The 18,446-nt window shown below is 39.2% G+C and overlaps 1 protein-coding gene across 7 annotated transcripts in view; it reads right to left on the reverse strand.

Moving 5' to 3' along the window:
• The window catches only part of NFYC (nuclear transcription factor Y subunit gamma), a 62,939-nt gene that overhangs the window by 22,271 nt on the left and 22,222 nt on the right, over positions 1-18,446 (reverse strand). For 6 of the 7 annotated variants that reach the window (XM_065915378.1, XM_065915366.1, XM_065915373.1 and 3 more), the window contains one exon: positions 6,279-6,391. The exons of the other annotated variant lie outside the window; for it this stretch is intronic. In XM_065915378.1, coding sequence (XP_065771450.1) covers positions 6,279-6,383 — 105 coding nt within the window. In that variant the 5' untranslated portion in view covers positions 6,384-6,391. Of the gene's footprint in view, positions 1-6,278; positions 6,392-18,446 lie in introns of those variants that run through there. 7 annotated transcript variants of the gene reach the window in all.

Raw genomic sequence — 18,446 nt, forward strand, 5'->3', positions numbered from 1 at the left:
TTTAGGAAAGGAATTTTTGATCAGCACTACTCAATTACTTGTGATTTAAGTGCTTTTTCATTTTATTTTGATACTACTGGTATTTAAATACACAGCCAATGATGGCTGGAATTCTAGAAATAAAAATCAATTTTGGGTTTCAAAGCTGCAAAGAAGAGAAAACTGAAAAGGCAGAGATTAGCTAAAATCAGCAAAATCCCTACTGGCACTAGGTGTCAAATGATTGATACTATAAGTGGTCTGAAATGTGATTCACCAAATCCAATATGCTCACCTGGGAATTTACATCATCACATTATGGAGGAAGCAGTTCTTATTTGAGATTTGGTGTAATTAACATGCATTAGTGAACTTTCTTTTCCAAGACCAATAAAAAACGTCAACTATACGTCAAAGAAGGCAGTGGATCATTTTGGGAAAATATCAGCCTTCCCAGAATCTATTTTATGAATACAGAAAAATAGGAACTATTAAGATGAAATGTACACCAAGACATTTAATTTTTTTTTTTTTTTTGGCCACATCTTGAGGCATGCAGGATCTTAGTTCCCCAACCAAGGATGAAACCCATTACCCCCTGCAGTGGAAGCGTGGAGTTCTAACCACTGGACCACCAGGGAAATCCCAAGACATCTAATTTCTCCACCCAAATCCAACAAGCTGCTTGGCTACCACTGACCTCTACAAAACCCCAACATCAATTTTTTATCTTTTCCTGTTCCAAATTAAGTACCAGCATTTTCCACAAAGCCTCTAAAAATCTAACTCTGGAGTGGTAGAGGCTTAGAAGTCCAGTTTACTAAAATTTCACCAAAAGGAGATAGCATAACACATTCTAATTTTTTCTCCTCCTCTTTCATCTGTTCCTTCATGCAACTCAACTGATAGCAAATGTATGATACCTACTAACTATGTGGAAGATGCAAATACACAGCCGGGCTTCCCTGGTGGCTCAGATGGTAAGGCATCTGCACGCAATGCGGGAGACCTGGGTTCAATCCCTGGGTTGGGAAGATCCCCTGGAGAAGGAAATGGCAACCCACTCCAGTATTATTGCCTGGAAAATCCCATGGACAGAGGACCCTGGTAGGCTACAGTCCATGAGGTTGCAAACAGTCAGACACAACTGAGTAACTTCACTTTCTTTGAACAGCCAAATAGTTTAAAGACTAGCACTTAAGAAATATTATAATCCCCTAAGCTATACTAGAATGGGGGTGTAAAATCCCACAGGGAAAAGAAAGAAATGACCAACTGGCAGTGGTGGGTTGGGGGGAGGTGTTGGAGTGAGCAAGAGGAGTTGGCAAATGTTTCACGGAGGGGCTGACACCTGAATCGTGTCTTGGGATCCTGCAAATCTGCTTGCTGGAAAAGTGTATGTGAATGTTATTCAGACAAAGGACACAGCACACACAGAAGCACAGAGACAAAAAAAAACCTGGCCTATTTAAGTTTTAGATGTATGACCTCAGTACAGAGGGGAGAAGCAGGAAAGGGAATGCTGGATTGGGGCCAGACCCTAAAGGGATTTAAAAACAAAAAACATTTAACTACAGAAATCAATCACTGGTCCTCCTTCTTGTGTGGTGTATCACACAAAATGATGCTAAACAGAAATGTCAAAGAAAATGCTAGGGATGATAGTTCCTTTGGAAGGCCTCCCAGGATGATACACACAGCACAAGATTATGACCACAAGATTTAGGTCTCTTACAAGTATGCTCTCATTTGGCTTCGTCATTTAATATAATTTCCACAACACTGTTCTAAGATTACTTAACTAAAGCTCAGAGCTGATAAAAAGACCTCCTTCCCCAACTTGAAAGAATAAAATATTACTTTCAGAATTTTTATGAGACTAAAATTAAAAAAAACAACAAGGAAAAGTCAAGATACAGTCCCACCTTGATGAAGAGTAAAATGAGGAAGAAACTTACAAAAAACTCTGTTCTAAGTCCCACACATCTTTTCTTTTGTGAGAAATTTTCTCATGATCTCTAAACCCTGAGATCTTAAAGGATCTTCAGTTGTGCTAGTGTGGCTCATTATCTCTGACAATAGCCCAGCTTTCTATAATCTCAGCCCAGCTTTCCAGTCACATGTAAGGCTTTATGACAAGCTTATTGGAGAGAAGCGCCCCTTCACGATCGGTAAACTGGCTTTCAATTCAATGCTCCCCTTGTCATTGGCAACCATGCAACTGACAGGAGTAACATTTAACTTCTTATTCTGATGCGAATCCAAGTGGAATAACAACTGACATGTTTTATTCTTGGGAGTGACATCAGAAAGGTGGGAGAGCGGATTCTCTCTCTGAACATCTTTGTGCTCCTGACCACAACCAAACAAGTATGTTTAAAAATGCTGCCATCTGAAACTGCTGAACTTCAAGAAGTCTGAATTCACTCAATGAGAGTTTAAAGCCAAATTACAGTCAATAGGTCTCAGGCTGAACTAAACAACATCTGGAGTTTCAAATAATGATGAGGAATCTTTTGCAGGCCTACCTAGTCAGGCACTCACTCTGCAAAATAAAGATTCTATCTTTTCAAAAGCAGTGATTCTCAACATGGACAGCATGTTGGGATCACCTTGGGGAGCTTCTGAAACACAAGATATCTACCTCAGACTAACTGAATCAGGAACTCTAGAGAGCGGAGTCCTGGCATCACATTTTCTGAAAACTACCCTGGTGAGTATAATCCACAGTGAGGGTTAAGGACCACTGCTTTAAAGCCTTGCTGCTCAAAGTGAGGTCCCTAGACCCACAATGGCATCATCTGGGAACATGAATGAAGTGCAGAATCTCAGGTTCCTCTCCAAACCTGCTAAATCAAAATCTGTATTTCAACATGACCCTCATGTGGTTCACATATAGACAGTAAAGTCTGTGAAGCACTGTTCCACAGGAAGGGCTCAAACAGCACAGGACCTATTTTTTAGCAGTCCACCAAACTTCACCTCCAAGTTCTTGTTTAAATGGTTATCTGACTTGATTGTAATGGTGGAAATGTCATCTTCCAATCTGGGGACACTGAAGAATGAAAAGATATAACTGGCAATTAAAAGAAAGTGACCAAAGCATTAAATTACTTTGAAGGTTAAATGGGGTGTAGGGAGGGAGGTTGAAGGAGGATTAGATTTTTCTTTAAGATTCAGCATTACTACCTCCCTCCCCACCTGCCCCACAAAGGACAAAAGTGAGCTCTTTCTTCCCCACTTTCAAAGCGGTCTAAAGAGTAAGATTTAATGCCAAGAAGTCTATTAATTATTGCTCCCAGAGCTCTGCTAAGCAGGAATATAGTATTTTACACAATCATCTTGGTATATAATCATTTTGGTATGATTTTTAATCAACTTCAGTTTCAGGTGAGCACCACCTGGGTTTATGGACAATGCAGAGCTTTCAAGAATGAGGAGAGCATGACGACCAAGCTGAGACAAAAGACAGACTGCTTCTGCAGAACAGAGACCGAGACAACTGCGGCCAGAGTCTCCAATCTACCATGGACTATATCAGCTGTGCTGAGTCGCTCAGTTGTGTCCAGCTCTTTGCAACCCCATGGACTAGCAAACTCGAATGACTTATTTTTGGAACACCTCTGTCACAGTCTTAATGTGAGACATGTTGAGAGACCACAACACCTTATGAGTGTTCTCATAAACTTTATTTACGTTGGATAGTTTGAACATACAGATTTTTTTAAAAATCTGGTAGACATTTTGAGGTATCAACCTAAGAGGCTCTGCTATATCTGAGGAAGTCTCGTTGTTAAGTGCTGTTTGAGTTCTATAAAGGCACACACTAAATACCAGCCGCGTCACACAGGCAGAGGTTAGGTCAGAGAAGCAGATGTCTTCATTTGCCATCAGCAGAGGGAAAATAAAAGTTTTGCAAAGGGGCTTCATTGGATTGCATTCTCACTCAAACTTAGCACTATGCTGCTTCACACTAAATCTGAAGTGGAGGAGTCTATGATTCATTTAAACATTTACTGTGCACATATTACACGTCAGGGCTTCCCTTGTGGCTCAGCTGGTAAAGAATCCGCCTGCAATGTGGGAGACCTGGGTTTGATCCCTGGGTTGGGAAGATTCCCCTGGAGAAGGGAAAAGCTACCCACTCCAGTATTTCTGATCTGGAGAATTCCATGGACTGTAGAGTCCATGGGGTTGCAAAGAGTCGGACATGACTGAGCGATTTTCACTCACTCACTCACTCACTATTACAAGCCAAACATTATTATAAGCATCTGATTTAAGAGATACCATGGTAGCAGTCTAGGATTCTTTTCTTGAGAGTATGTGGAAGGAAAATTTTAGCCATCAACAGAATGATTAAAAATGACTTTCCTCCTTGGTCTTTTTTCTCCTTACTCATAAAACTTGAACTAAAAGTGAACCCCTCAAAGTAATCCACTTTTAACCTCTGAAGGACTAGCTGTCTAGCTACAAAAGTTGGTCAACATCACTATCTTCTCTGATGTCAATCAAACTTGAAAATTAAACCAAGCAGGATAAAATTAAAGCCCATATTCCTCTTCACTGCAGCATTATTCACTACAGGCAAGACAAAAGCAACCCAAATGCCCACTGACAGCTGACTGGATAAACAAAATGTGGTATATACACATATACAGGAAATACCATTCAGCCTAAACAAAGAAATCCTGCCATATGCTGCAACATGGAGGAACCTTGAAAACATTATGCTAAGTAAGTGAAATAAGCCAGGCACAAAAAGACAAGTACTGTATGAGTCTACTTATATGCGGTACTTGGAGCGGCCAAATTCATAGAAACAAAGCTGAACAGTGATTACCAAGGGCTGGAGAGTGGGGAAAGTGGATAGTTGTTTCATGAGTGTAAAGCTCCAACTCTGCAGGATGAAAAAGTCCTGAAGATCTGTTTCACAACAATGTGAATATACCACGGAACTGTACATTTTAAATGGTCAAGATGGTAAATTTTGTTGTGTTGTTTTTACCACAATTAAAAAAAAAATTCAAAGTCCAACAAAATACAGAAAAGCTAGGTGCTGAATTTGAACTTCTAACGGTCATCTGGTCACTTGTCTGATCCTGAATTTGTTTCTGTACTCAAGTTGGAGCAAACCTGCTGCACTGCCTAGTCCCACCAGAACTCAGGAAGCACTAGTTTTACACCAGGCTGATCCCAGCACTAAAACCTGAAAGCTTAACCGTGACACTATCCCCTCAAAACATACAAAATATCCCACTTCTCACTTTATAATTCCATTTTTCCCTCCCTTCTGCTTTATATCTAAGATACTATTGATAACTACCACCTTTAGACTGTAGAATGATTTTTCAGTGGAAATCCACCAGTGAACAAAGGCCACTCAGAGAAAGCCCAAACCAGGTCAAATGCTAAAAATCCCCCATATAAACAAACATGACCCACAGGGATATCCAGAATATAGGTGTTTTTTTTTGACCCCTGAAGTCAGTGGACATTCATCACAATGAGAAGTTATCCTTTATTTTATTCGTTCATTACCTGCTTCTGTCTCTCCCACCAGAATGCATGCTCTGTGAGTGTACTAGTTTTGTCTGTGTGTGGTTCACAATAACTAGACTAGCCATGGTAGCTGTCTAAGTGTTCATCGAGTACATGAAAACTGATCAGGTATGTCAGAGGTTAAGGAGCAGAAACTCTTAAGAAATTGCAACTTGAGTTCTACATCAAGAAAGAATTCAGTATTTGCTCTGCCAGGATGCTAAAACCTCTGCGGCAGGAATGACATATCTAACATAGTACTCCTTCAGCCATTTGCTGAAATGGCACCAAACAGAACATTCTTCATTATGGATATAACATCATACTCTCCCTTTTAATGCTTCAGATTCATCACTGTGCCTGACTCAGTAACTATTTAATACATACTTATTTGTTGTCGAATTAATTGCCCAACAGTTTTCACCGGGTCCTAGAAACCTGGCAGGCCCACTAAATCAGGCCACAGAAAAGAACTATAGCTTCTGGGGGAAAGGAAGCCCTGCTTTCCTGCATTCTCTAAAAGATCTGCCTCACACTAAACAGTCTCTAAGTCAAAGCATCCACAGGCCTAAAGAAAGCCATTAAAAAAAAAAAATCCATGTAGTTACTTCATCTAAAGTAAATTAAATCTTCATCTTCCTACCCACAGGTCAGAAATGAACTATACCTTTGTAAATGTGCTTGAGATTAAAAATGCTTTAGCCTAAGTTTTGGTTATTCATCTCAAAGCTCGTTAAAAGTCTCTCACTTTTCCTTACCACTGTTAAATTCCGGATTTCTTCCATGACACGAGGCCAGAAGGACTGCAGGCTCTGCTGGGCATCGCTGCTGCTAGCACCACCAAATCCTCCCTCTGTGGACATTCTGACGGCTAAAAACACACACACGCGACACATGTTACACATAATAGAGTCAGGCTTTATATCTATTATATCTTTCCTGTGGATGTTTTCACTAATTCATTCAGTTTTTCAGTCTGAGACGATAATACAATTGTGCTGAAGAGGTTTTTCACACCAACTTAAGTCTTGGCAAAAAATGAGGACTGTTTTCCCTTTCCTCCAGCTTATATCACAGAGACTAAGAAGAAGCTGAAATCAGAAAATCTAAAATTCCTAGGGGAAAAATAAATAAATAAATAAATATTTAAACTGCTAGAAACCCAAACTCAAACCCTAATGTGAATGATGGACTTTTAATGTCTTATTCTGAAGAGAAGGGAAAAAAAATGTACTGTGCTGCCCTGGTGCTGTCCATAGTTTTCAGTGCCGTCCTCTCCAGTGTTTTCCAGTTCCACGTGGCTTCTCTGTCCCACAGCCTGCAGCACATACATTAAGAGTCCCAGTGACTCTGACTAACACTGTACATAAATGTAACCCAGAGTCTTAAGACTAAGAGCCAAGTTCCTTCTGCTGTTTTAGTCACTGTGGTTCCATTTCTTTGGGGCTGACGATTATTATCCTTTCTAATCTCAAACTAATCTGCCTCAAAGGACACGAAATCTGTAAAGCCCAGGCCAGTAACTGAGTGGATGGCACACAGTCTTTGAAGTCACTTCCAGCTCTTCCCTTACCTGAACCTTGTCGTCAGGCACAAAGGCAAACAAAGCCCACCGGCAACTGGAAGCTTTAAAGATCGTTGAAAAACAACAGGGAATTAAATTCAGTAGAGAGAGAAGAGGACCAAAGTTTGGTCAACTGCTTTGTCATGAGGGAAGATGAATAAGGATCACTGCACCAGCTATATCTATACCATAAATATAGATAATACAGTAATGTTTGAAAAGATTTACAGAGGGAAAGTAAAAAACTGCAGATGGCTTAAATGTTTATCTGGCAAATACCTAAATCTAAGAAACACTTTAATTAAACTCAAAGAACAATAAACTTTAGTGATATCCCAAGAATTTCTATTCTGTGAAATTACTCAAAAAGATTTAACATGCCAGTGACAGGATGCTGGCAGAGAGCTATGTAAGTCTTTAAGAACTAATTCTGAAGGGCTGAAAGAAAAGCAGCAAGGCCAGGTGTCACATGACCAAACTGCTACTTCCCAGGGTCCATGTGGATGCATGCTGGGCAGATCAATCTCTATCAGCAGAGTGGATGAAGGCTGATAAATCTAAGTTTAGACTGTGAGGATGTCTGATTCACTCCTAAATGTTTGCTTGGGATTTTCCTAGAAATCTGAATTTTTTTTTTCCTTTTTTTTCTAAAGGAAATGATGAGAGGAAAGAACAGAAGAAAAACAACAGTACAATCTTCAAAGCAGATTTCACTCTGGTGTAATGACATTAGTGGGTGATGATGTAATGGGAAAAGGTTTGGAGCCAATTTCTGGTGCTGGAGGCCCACAAGCGGCTCTATACATCAGCAGGAACTGTAAGTCCTAGGAAGCAGTATGATCCTGGAGTTTCTGGAGGGAATTAAAGTGAAGAGCGTTGAATCACAGTTAGAAATGACTAGATTAAAATCTCGCGTCCTAAAAATCCAAGTAAGAACATTTCAGCTCAGCTCCCATGACATCTTCACTTATCACCATATGCACGTGACCTATACACTATTCTCTCATATGTTCTGAGAACAAAGAAGTCAAGGTAATCTAGAGAAGTTTAGTTATTTATTTTTATTAATAGATTCTTATGAGGTACTCATGACAATGATGAGAGTGAGAATCTGACCTTTTTAAAAGGTGCAAATAAAACTTTTCCAGAAATGAAATTAATTATCAAAAAACTTTAAAAACGAATCTAACCTTTTACTGTATGGACCCAAGGAGAGGCCTGATCTTACAGAATCTGCCATGTAAGCTGCTATGGTCAAAGAAGGAAGAGGCATAGTTGCCAGTGTGATACTCTGTGTAACTTGCTAATGAGAAGCAGGATTCCTCTGAATGCAAAGGTCTTTAAGATTTACAAAGCTGGTAACCAGTTTTGACTATCCTCTGATCTCCTCCCACAAATGTTATCAAGGTACATAATTCAAGAAGCATTTTTAAAACCATCTGGGCATAGTCTGCTTTTAAATCTTGAATGGCCCCAACTAAGCACGTGCTGGCGCAATCAGTTCCCAAACATCTGTGCAGTCAATAGTTTATGAATGAATCTTTGGCTGGCTCAGAGCCACACACTGTTGGAGTGGGGGTGCGCACAAAACAAAAGTTAAAAAAGTTTTTCTGGAACTGACATACATATTAAAGGTTATTAAGTTTTTAACTTGAGAGACCCATTCTGAATTAGAAAACCATAAATGGATAATGGCAAAAAAATCCAAATCAATAATAATGTTCTTTACATTTAACTGCCTCATAGAACTTTAAAACGGAGCAGGGGGTGCTTTAAGAACCACTCAGATTCAGTTCATCTAAAAGATGCTCACAGCTCTACTTCAACCTCTGCCCAGCTCCCTCAATTCATTGAAACATGAGCTCCTCCCCCTACAGTTCTGAGAACTTGGTGCACTGGCTAGGCATTCTTTTCCATCTTTGGACAGCTCTCACTGCTCTTCTTTACATTAAGCTGAATTTACAAACAAAAGATCATTTCAGCTTTGGATGTAGTTACAACTTTTATGATTTTTCCATCCAGAAACCTCTTTTCATAAACTCCTGACTTCAAAAAAACAAAGGTACTGTACTCTCCTCATCAGGGACAGAAGATCTTTTCATGAGGAAAAAGAGAAAATGGTTTGGAGCATGTTTTCTAGCATCTTTGCACAGAAATAATTTGTAGATAATTCTCAGTATCTCTTGAAAGACCATAAATTGTTACTATAAATTCCTAGAAAAGGTGAGTATTTTTATTCAAAAGGCTTTCCTTAAAGTAGATCCAGTCTTCACATGGGGCTTTAAAAATTAGACCAAATCTCAAGCAACAGATTTTATGAAAATAAGCTAGTATTCTCAATATTTTCTGACCGTGGCACAACTTAAAATTAAAATAATAAAACCTAATCATAAACAAATTTTGCTCACTAAACTCCCATGTTGAAAAACATAAAGTAACTTATCACTTATTTTAATATTACATTAATTGCAACTAAATTGATTTTGCTACAGAAGTAGCCTATTTGTAACATCTACAACCCATGGAAAATATGCCAGGTTCATCTTCTAGAATGATGAGAAAGAAATGGATTTAAAAGTAAGAAAGAGATTTATATCCCAGGATGCTCTTTACTCCATGTTAAATTGCTATTGCTATCATGAGATAAAGCTATTTACATATACTAAGACCAAGCCGCATTAACTGACTCTTTTAAAAAATGGACAATAATATTTCCCAGATTTAATTCATAATTAATATTAGATTTATCATTCATGTTCATTAATTAGTTTATAAATTCCCAAATAAGAGTGCCTGATTAATTATTTAATAAAGACTTAAGAATCAGATAAAGTATTGAATGGTTGTTGCTATAAGAAATCTCAACTCTCATTATCTTTTAATTTATCTGGTTTTAAACACAGCTTCCTTTCCAAAACTAAAATGGGAAGAATCAAAGGCCACCAGGAAAAGGCCATTTCTCCAAGCTCAAATCACCTGCTACCTCTCCCCAGGTCTCTAAATCACCACAAGTGATCACTCCTTTCGTGAACCTTCAGAGCTCTTAATCTGTACTTCTTCCTGCCCTCACCGCATTACCTTGTATGATCATTATTTATGTATTTCTTACCACATTTCCCTTTCTGGTTTATAAGCTTCTTGTGGGTAGGACATGAGTATGAGTCATCTCTGGAATCCCTCACAGCACCTAGCACGAAGTCTGATAAATAATTACTTCTGAATGAAGGAGAGTGGTTGCATATGTATTTTCTGAGAAAAAAAAGAGGCCTCTTGGGAAGTCTGGCTCTGAAATAAGATTTATTGGGACCGCAAATTATTTTTAGGAAGTTCAGAATACATGAAGGTTCTCACTGGGCCTTTAAAGTGTTAGTAGGACTACAATCAGAAAGAAATCCATGTGACTTGCTGAAGTGAATTTAAGATAAAATGAAGGAAGAGGACAGACAGATACACACACACATGTCCTGGAAGTTACAAGGTAGATCAGAAGGCTGGAAACATCGGTGTGTACTATTCCACCGCATAAAACTCTTGAAAGTCAGAATCTTCTCAGAAAGGTGACCAGGACAGATGAGCAAAGTTTGAAAAATTAATGACAAGTAAGTAGGAGGAGAAAGGGGGTGGGGAATACCTCTGGCCACCCACTGCCAGGAAGATAAGGAGAAAATCATGCAGAAAATGAGATGATTCGATCAGATCACTCAAGGGCACACAATCTAACTGTCATTCAAATATCCAGTTACTCTTTATCATTCCTGAAGAAAGAAGACTTAAGCAGTTTTCAAAACATCTCAAAAGCAGAGTGCTCCTCCTTTGAGATTCTCTTGTAAGTCTTTCAAGCTGTTGGTTTTGACCAGGGACTATTCTTACCAAATCCTCCCTGAGTGACATGCTGGACATGGAACAGGATGCATCAAAATGATCAAGCTCATAAAATACAAAGAAACATAAGGTTTTACTACAATATCCCCTAGTCTCTAAAACCCTGCGCCTTTAGAGCTAAAGCCTATTTCTTGGCATATACCTCACTCTCTCTACAAAAATCCTTTGTAATATGTCTAAACCCACATATAGCTCTCTAAAGTAACTAAAACCAAACAAATGTTGTTGGGAGACAATACCTAAATCCCTATCATCACAACAACTATTCAAGGAAAAAAGACCACAGGAAACTCCCCTAAAATGAAGACCCATCTTTGATCAATGCTGCTTCTTATTAAAATACTGGAGCTGCTCCATTCCAGGTAGTCGAATTTTACTTAAAAATAATGCTCTCACTGTTAAATGTAAGCAAATATGCCTTAGCCCAGTTGTGACTGAAGAACAAATCTAAACACTGGTACCTTCTTTTACGTCAGTGCCCCTCACCATCCAACTTGCAGCCTTTATTTAGGCTGAATGCTGAGAATGTCCCTAATAGTTCCTATGTGTCTCCAACTTAACATATATGAAGCATCTCCCTATGTTCAAAGCAAATTAACTTCTTCACTTCTTTTCTTGACTTGCATTTTGATCATGGTTTCCTGTCATTAGATGACATGATTTTCATTTTGCCCAGTTAGTAGCTCTATCGCACACATTTTATGTTCCAGTACTACTCAGGTATTTATTGAAGTTAGTTCCAAGCTTCTTTATTTGAGTTGGCTAAAACTGTTGGGATACTATATTTCAAACGGGGAATGAGAAACAATGAGAGATAAAGAAAGAATATTAATATAAATGAATGAAGAAGAAAGCTAACTTGTGCTTGCTATTTTAGATATTCTCCCAACTACAAAGAAAAGTGAAAGCTAAATTTGAGAACTGAAATTTCTGCAACAAAACAATTCCAACATCAAGTTGGTTCTCATGTTTACATAGATGGGCCTAAAACCATTATCAATCACAATGGCTAAATAGGATTTCAAGCGTTAAGGAGGCATATGCTTTCCACAATAAAACCAATCTTAAACTGACAATTTCAAAAGAAAAATAACACTGTTCTGGAAACAAAAAGACCTTTGTTTGTGAACTGGCCTGCTGCCGACTAGCTAGTGTCCTTGGGCCAGTCACTGTACTAAGCCACTGCAGATGCAATGTACACTGAACACATACCAAGGGCAAAGAGGGCGTCTGGTATGGGAGGCCTACACCTCACTGCCTGAGGATGCAATAAGTGAATGAATACAAGGCAGGGTGACTAGAGAGAAAAGAAGGTTCAACTGTCTTTATTTAAGCTCATCTATGGTTTCTACCGAAGCAAGAAAGCACTAAGCCTAGTGCCAGAAACTTTACTACTTCAGTTCTAAACATAACTGGACACCAAATGGTCATACTTACTGACAGGTAACTATACAGTACCCCACTACTATAATCATGAATAATGTAGTCTTACTGGAGACCCCTTTCCCTAATCCTGAACAACGCCAAGTTCAGTGTTTGAGGGGTGTCGTCTTGAACTCCAAATGGCTAAGTAAGTCTGAAGCCCCTTTTCTAACTGCCTACAGAAGAAACTGTGCTTTCCAAAAGACTATAGGTTGGAACTGGCTGCACACTACTCTTCCTGAAGATCTGTTCACAAAGACACATTTTCAAACTGGCAGCAGAGACACTTCCTTCAGAAACAAAAACATGTTTCTGTTTGCTGTCTACTGCAACATAACCTTTCAAACAAGGGCTAGATCATAATACAGTGTGTCGGGAAAAAAAGGAAGGTAGAGCAACTTATGGTATGAAACTTAACAGGAAGGCACGACCAGAACATTAAAAAAAAAAACAAACCTGTTTCTGTGGAATAGAAATGGTATGTAAACATATTACTTCACACACTTGTTTCCTCATTCCTTCAATGATGTCCAACCTATATGATATATGTTATATACACAGGCCTATATGACAGCAACAAAACACTATCAGTATTTTGTATTATGGAGAAAAAAGACCAACAGGTATTTTAGTGAAATATTCTAAAGGCAAGAGCCCACAAACTACAGCCCCCAAGCCAAATCTGGCCTGCAGCCTGTTTCTATAAATTCACTTTTACTGGAAGGCTGCAACCCCATTCATTTACATTGTCTATGGTTGTTTTCACGCAGTAACAGTAGAGTTCAAGTGTTACAAAAGAAAGTGTATGACCAACAAGCTAAAAATATTATCTAGCCCTTTACCAAAAAAGGGGTTTGTTAACATAACAATGGGGAAACTGAGTGCCATAGATTGGAAAGCTTGCAGAAGATTACACAACTGTTAGATGGCTTCCTCACCCATTCAATCTCCAGCCTGCTACGTGCCACAAAAATACCTGTTAATCTCTCTTGACACTCCAACCTAATGAAAGTAAATAAATTTCTGAAGGAAGAAAGACAAGTAACTGTTTTTTTCAGACTCTGAACCTCAAAGAGAATTGTAACACAAGCTGGAGAAAGAATAGTGCTATGTGTGCTCAGTCATGTCCAACTCTTTGCGACCCCATGGACTATAGTCTGCCAGGCTCCTCTGTCCATGAGGATACTCCAGGCAAGAATACTGGAGTGGGTTGCCATGTCCTCCCCCAGGGGATCTTCCCAACCGAGGGATGAAACCCAGGTCTCCAGCACTGCAGGTGGGCTCTTCACCTTCTGAGCCACCAGGGAAGTCCACAGTGCCTGTTGTCTAAGCTAAATCATGTTCAAAACAAAGAGTCATTCTGCTTCCTGGATCCCTTCTGAGACTCAGAAACTCTAAGAACAACCTTTCACCCAGTCTCTAGCAGGATCCTGAGTTGACGTATGCCCAGAAGTGAAAAGTGTGATTCTGAAGAATGTTTCAAAGATACCAACTTAAGAGCTTTAGAGTTTTACATAATACTTGTTTCATACATTATCCTCAGTTGATCTCCACTCAGTTCAGTGACAAAGATATCAGTATTATTCCAATTTTACAGATAAGAAAGCCAAGGGTTGGGTATCTTTGTGCTCAATGTCACATGCAGTAAATGGAGAAGCTGGAAATACAAAAGCTCTAAAACTTTGTTCTTGATTTGGTACAGCTTGTTCATTCTCACTTCATGTTGCTTTAAGGTGCGTGTATATGCAAACTATTCAGAGATACGAGCAATCTCAGCTGTGATCACTGACTCAAATCCTTAACCCAAAAGATCATTTTAATCCACTTGTTCCCAAAATCTCTGTGGCAAACATGGAAGAGAAGATGCTCATGGCACTGCTATCTCCTATCGTACAAACATCCTTAGTTCTCTGTGTCTCCCTCCTTGCTCCCTCACTCTCTTTTCTATCTTATCACTCCCTCTTGCCTGTCTCTAGGACAGTCAATAGCACCTATGAATACTCAGCTGCAAACAGCGGGGGGCAGTAAAGTACAGGGTAAGTACATAAGGAAAATCTGTTGGACCTGGAGGTTCTTGTTCTCTGGCTACTAACTTGTCACTTAACTTCTTGAGGCCTCTGGTCACCTCACAAGGCAGCTGCAGCACACAAATGGGAAACACATGTAAAAAGGCCTTGAAAAATACCAAGCATCATATAAATGTCACATGGCATATCAAAATCACTGCTCAGAGCTAAACAAGTTATCTATCCTGGTCTGACCAGTCTCAAACACAGTACCACACCAAAAGACCAATCTCCCTTACATACAGTAACAAGTAACCCAATTTGCTTCTTTCTCTAATTTAGACTACTTAAGAGTTTCCAGAGTGCAAAGTCAGATGCATAGAAACAAATGCACTGAGAAATTTTCTTCCACTTCTTTTATAAACATAAAATAACTTAAAGCCCTTTAAAGTTTTAAATTCAGAATGAATATACTAGTTCCAAATAAAGAAATCAAGATAGATATGATTAGGTACGCTCTTCACTTAAATCCTTGGGAATGTCAATGATTAGTAGCTATGCAGGCTCTCTCTCTAGACAAATCCAAAAATACTAAAATTCTTAGAACATGTCTCCTTGGACACCTCAGACTTCTGTAAGCAGGGAGTATGTGGCTGTTCTGTCTTGTAGAAGGAATCTTGTTTTTTATGTTAGAAGGTGGAGGAGACCTGGAATCTAGGCAGCTTCCCATCCCATCTGGCCCCACCAACCAAGAGAAAGATTCTGTTTCAAGTTCTGAAAAGAGCCCTGGCTGCTTCTACCTCCATCTAAGATCTTGGAGTAAAGGAAACATGTTGTGAAAGTATTAATTTTGAAACTATCTAATGGATTGAAACCAACTTTTTAAAGTTTTTTTGGGGACTAGCACTGCTAAGGAGCTTGCTTTAACACTATGTACAACTGTAAGAAATTAAACATATACAGTCACTGATCAGTGATCACTAAATTTTTTTCTCCTCAAGAAACCATTCCTGGCACCCAATAAAATCTATTTCTATAATTAATGTATTCACTTTCTTCAGACACATTATTACTATTAGGCACATTATTTCTTAAGCCTAAAATTTTCATGCTCCTATTTTCTCCCCAGTTCTTATGTAATTATCTTTTTGTTTCTGGCACATCCAAGGAAAACATGGCTTGCACATAGTGGGGACTCCACACACATCTACTAATGAACAAACACAAGCTCCTCAAGAACTATTTTAAGACGCCAGGTACCTTTGACTTCACTCTGGGTTCTTTTCTTTGAAATGTGCATATGAGGAAATCCCTTCTCAAGTACCTAAGCTCAGCTGTGCAGTAACTGTTGTGTAGTAATACAATGGAAAAGTAAAAAAAAAAGTGGGGATGGGAAGAAACCTGTTCTACTTTAGAAAATGTTAACACAAATGTTCATAATTATCTAATCACAGACTCCAGTGAAAAACAGAAGATTGTGCTGGTGAATTAATCCATCTAAAAACTGGAGAATTCTCGATTAAAAACTTGGAGGGCATTAAAAGAGTGTCAATAAGAGCTTGGCTTTATTGATTTAGCTGCATGATTCTGCTGATTCACAGACACTAAATTCTGGCCTCTGCTGAGTGTCTTTAGCACTGATTTGAAAGTTAAAAGCAAGCAAGCAAGAAAGAGCATGCGAATAAACAAATCCTCCAGGTCAACCAAACGCGAATCTCCCACCTCTGTGTATACAGCTGTCAGAACAGAGAATGTAAAGACCACTTCAAAGAATGCAAAGCAATGGAGATGGTTATGCTAATCCTTTGCACTTGTACATGCTTTACACCTTGTAAAGTAGCTTTCCTCCTTTGCATTATCTAATTTATTCTTCACTACAAACACAAATACTAATATTCCCATCTGACAGATAAAGAATCCAGAAGACTGAGGGACATGTCTTAGGTTACAGGGCAACTATATGCCAGGGCCAGAATCACAACCCATATGCCCTTATTCTCAGCTCTGTGCTCTTTCACGGCATGCTCTCCTCCCTCTTTAGAACTGGTAACTCAGCAAAGGACCAAACACTTGAGAACCTGTGGATCCTCTCAGCCTGGAACATAAACCCGTCAAGCCCTTTATCTTTTAGTTTTCCTGATCATCCTCCTGGAGAATATACCATAAAAAGCCAAGATGTCAGATTCTTATATATTTCAGAGTAGAAAGTTTAAGGTTTTCAAGCTTGTTAAAGCTGCAGTTGCCCATAAGGACGAGGACTTCGGAATATCTGGTCACCAACCAAGAGTAGACATAAAAAGGTCCAGTAGATCAAGTTCAGTCTCTGGGGGACTGATGATGAGAAGTCACTATCTTTTCACTATAGTTGAGAGGAACAGCCTTAGCCTGCTGCTGCTGCTAAGTCGCTTCAGTCGTATCCGACTCTGTGCGACCTCATAGACGGCAGCCCACCAGGCTCCCCCATCCCTGGGATTCTTCGGGCAAGAACACTGGAGTGGGTTGCCATGTCCTTCTCCAATGCATGAAAGTGAAAAGTGAAAGTGAAGTCACTCAGTCGTGTCTGACTCTTAGCGACCCCATGGACTGCAGCCTACCAGGTTCCTCCATCCATGGGATTTTCCAGGCAAGGGTACTGGAATGGGGTGCCATTGCCTTCTAGCCCCCACTTACTGGAGCCACTTCCACTGCTGCACACTTTTAGGAGGAATCACCTGCCATAGCTACATGGGGAACATAGTGGCAATGTTATTTTAATTATGTGGCCATTCCTCTTAGAATCAAAAATCCCTGTTCTAACTACCTAACAGGGATAAAATGAAGATTATAAATCACAGCTAGGAAATACAAGCAGCTGATTATTTAAGAAAGCAATGACTCATCTAAAAACACTAATCTGTGTGGTTCAAGGTAAGAACTCAAATATAAGAGGTACCTAATACATACCACAGACGTACATTTGCACATCTAAGGAACACCAGAGAACAACTAACACAATTCTAACCTTGTATCTATTTGGAAATCCTTCACCTATTTCTCTGATCTTAGTAAATGTAGATAATTCCCCAACATAATGGTAGTATTCATACTAGTATGCTATCTATTTGTACTGTGTTTCATTCTGAAAAGAAAGAGTTGTGTTCACCTATCTTGTTTGACAAAAACTTTAAAAATCACTCCATGAACTGTAAAGGACTATGTTTCACACAAACATATTACATTACTTAACTACCTTCAAGGGTAGCGTTATGAGCATCTGGCCTGTTAATTACCAGAAGAGAAATAATCATGGAGTTCAGGATATAAACAACGGAGTAAGGTGGCTGGAAACTTACCACTATTCCTCTAATGAAAAGGTTCTTATTGCCTCTGTTAGACTCAGGATAGTTACAACATACCTAGCCTAGAAATCTGCTAAATCCTACAGATGAGGCCATCCTATTCCTGGTAATGTACTGTGTGTGCTGCTCTTCAGTGTTATCATGACCATGTGGATATAAATTACTTGCTGAGTAAATGTTGCCAAATTCCTACTGTGTATTTATGGTTGGCTTCATGCAGAATGCTGCCATTGGAGGCTTTACAAAGCTAACAGTGATAAGATTAGGTGGATGCAACTTAGGGAAAAAAGTCTTTGCACTGGATGGAGATGTGCGTGTATACTTAAGAAGTTAAACAAGAAAGCCTGAGGTTATGCATCCACACACATATACATAAACATACATACAACTAATCTCAAAAAGCTACTGCATAACTTTTCAAGGAAACACCTGTACTTTTTCAGAAAAAGTGAAGGCCAGATCATAGGGCAGCATTTCTAATCTTCATATCAAGGCACACACTGAAAATATTAGTATTACTTTTCTGAATATTTAACCTATGGGCTAATACCGATGCCCTTGCTCACTTGAACCCGTGACAAGATCGTGTATCATGCATGGCACTCCACCATGCTCATTTCTAGATGTCTCAACTTCAGGGTCCAACCTTTCCTGTTTTTCCATCATGGACACGAAGCTTTATTCTTCTGGTCCTCTGTCTACCCTCTCCCTTGA

Source organism: Muntiacus reevesi, chromosome 1, assembly GCF_963930625.1.
Source record: "Muntiacus reevesi chromosome 1, mMunRee1.1, whole genome shotgun sequence".
NCBI classification, from domain to species: Eukaryota; Metazoa; Chordata; class Mammalia; order Artiodactyla; family Cervidae; genus Muntiacus; species Muntiacus reevesi.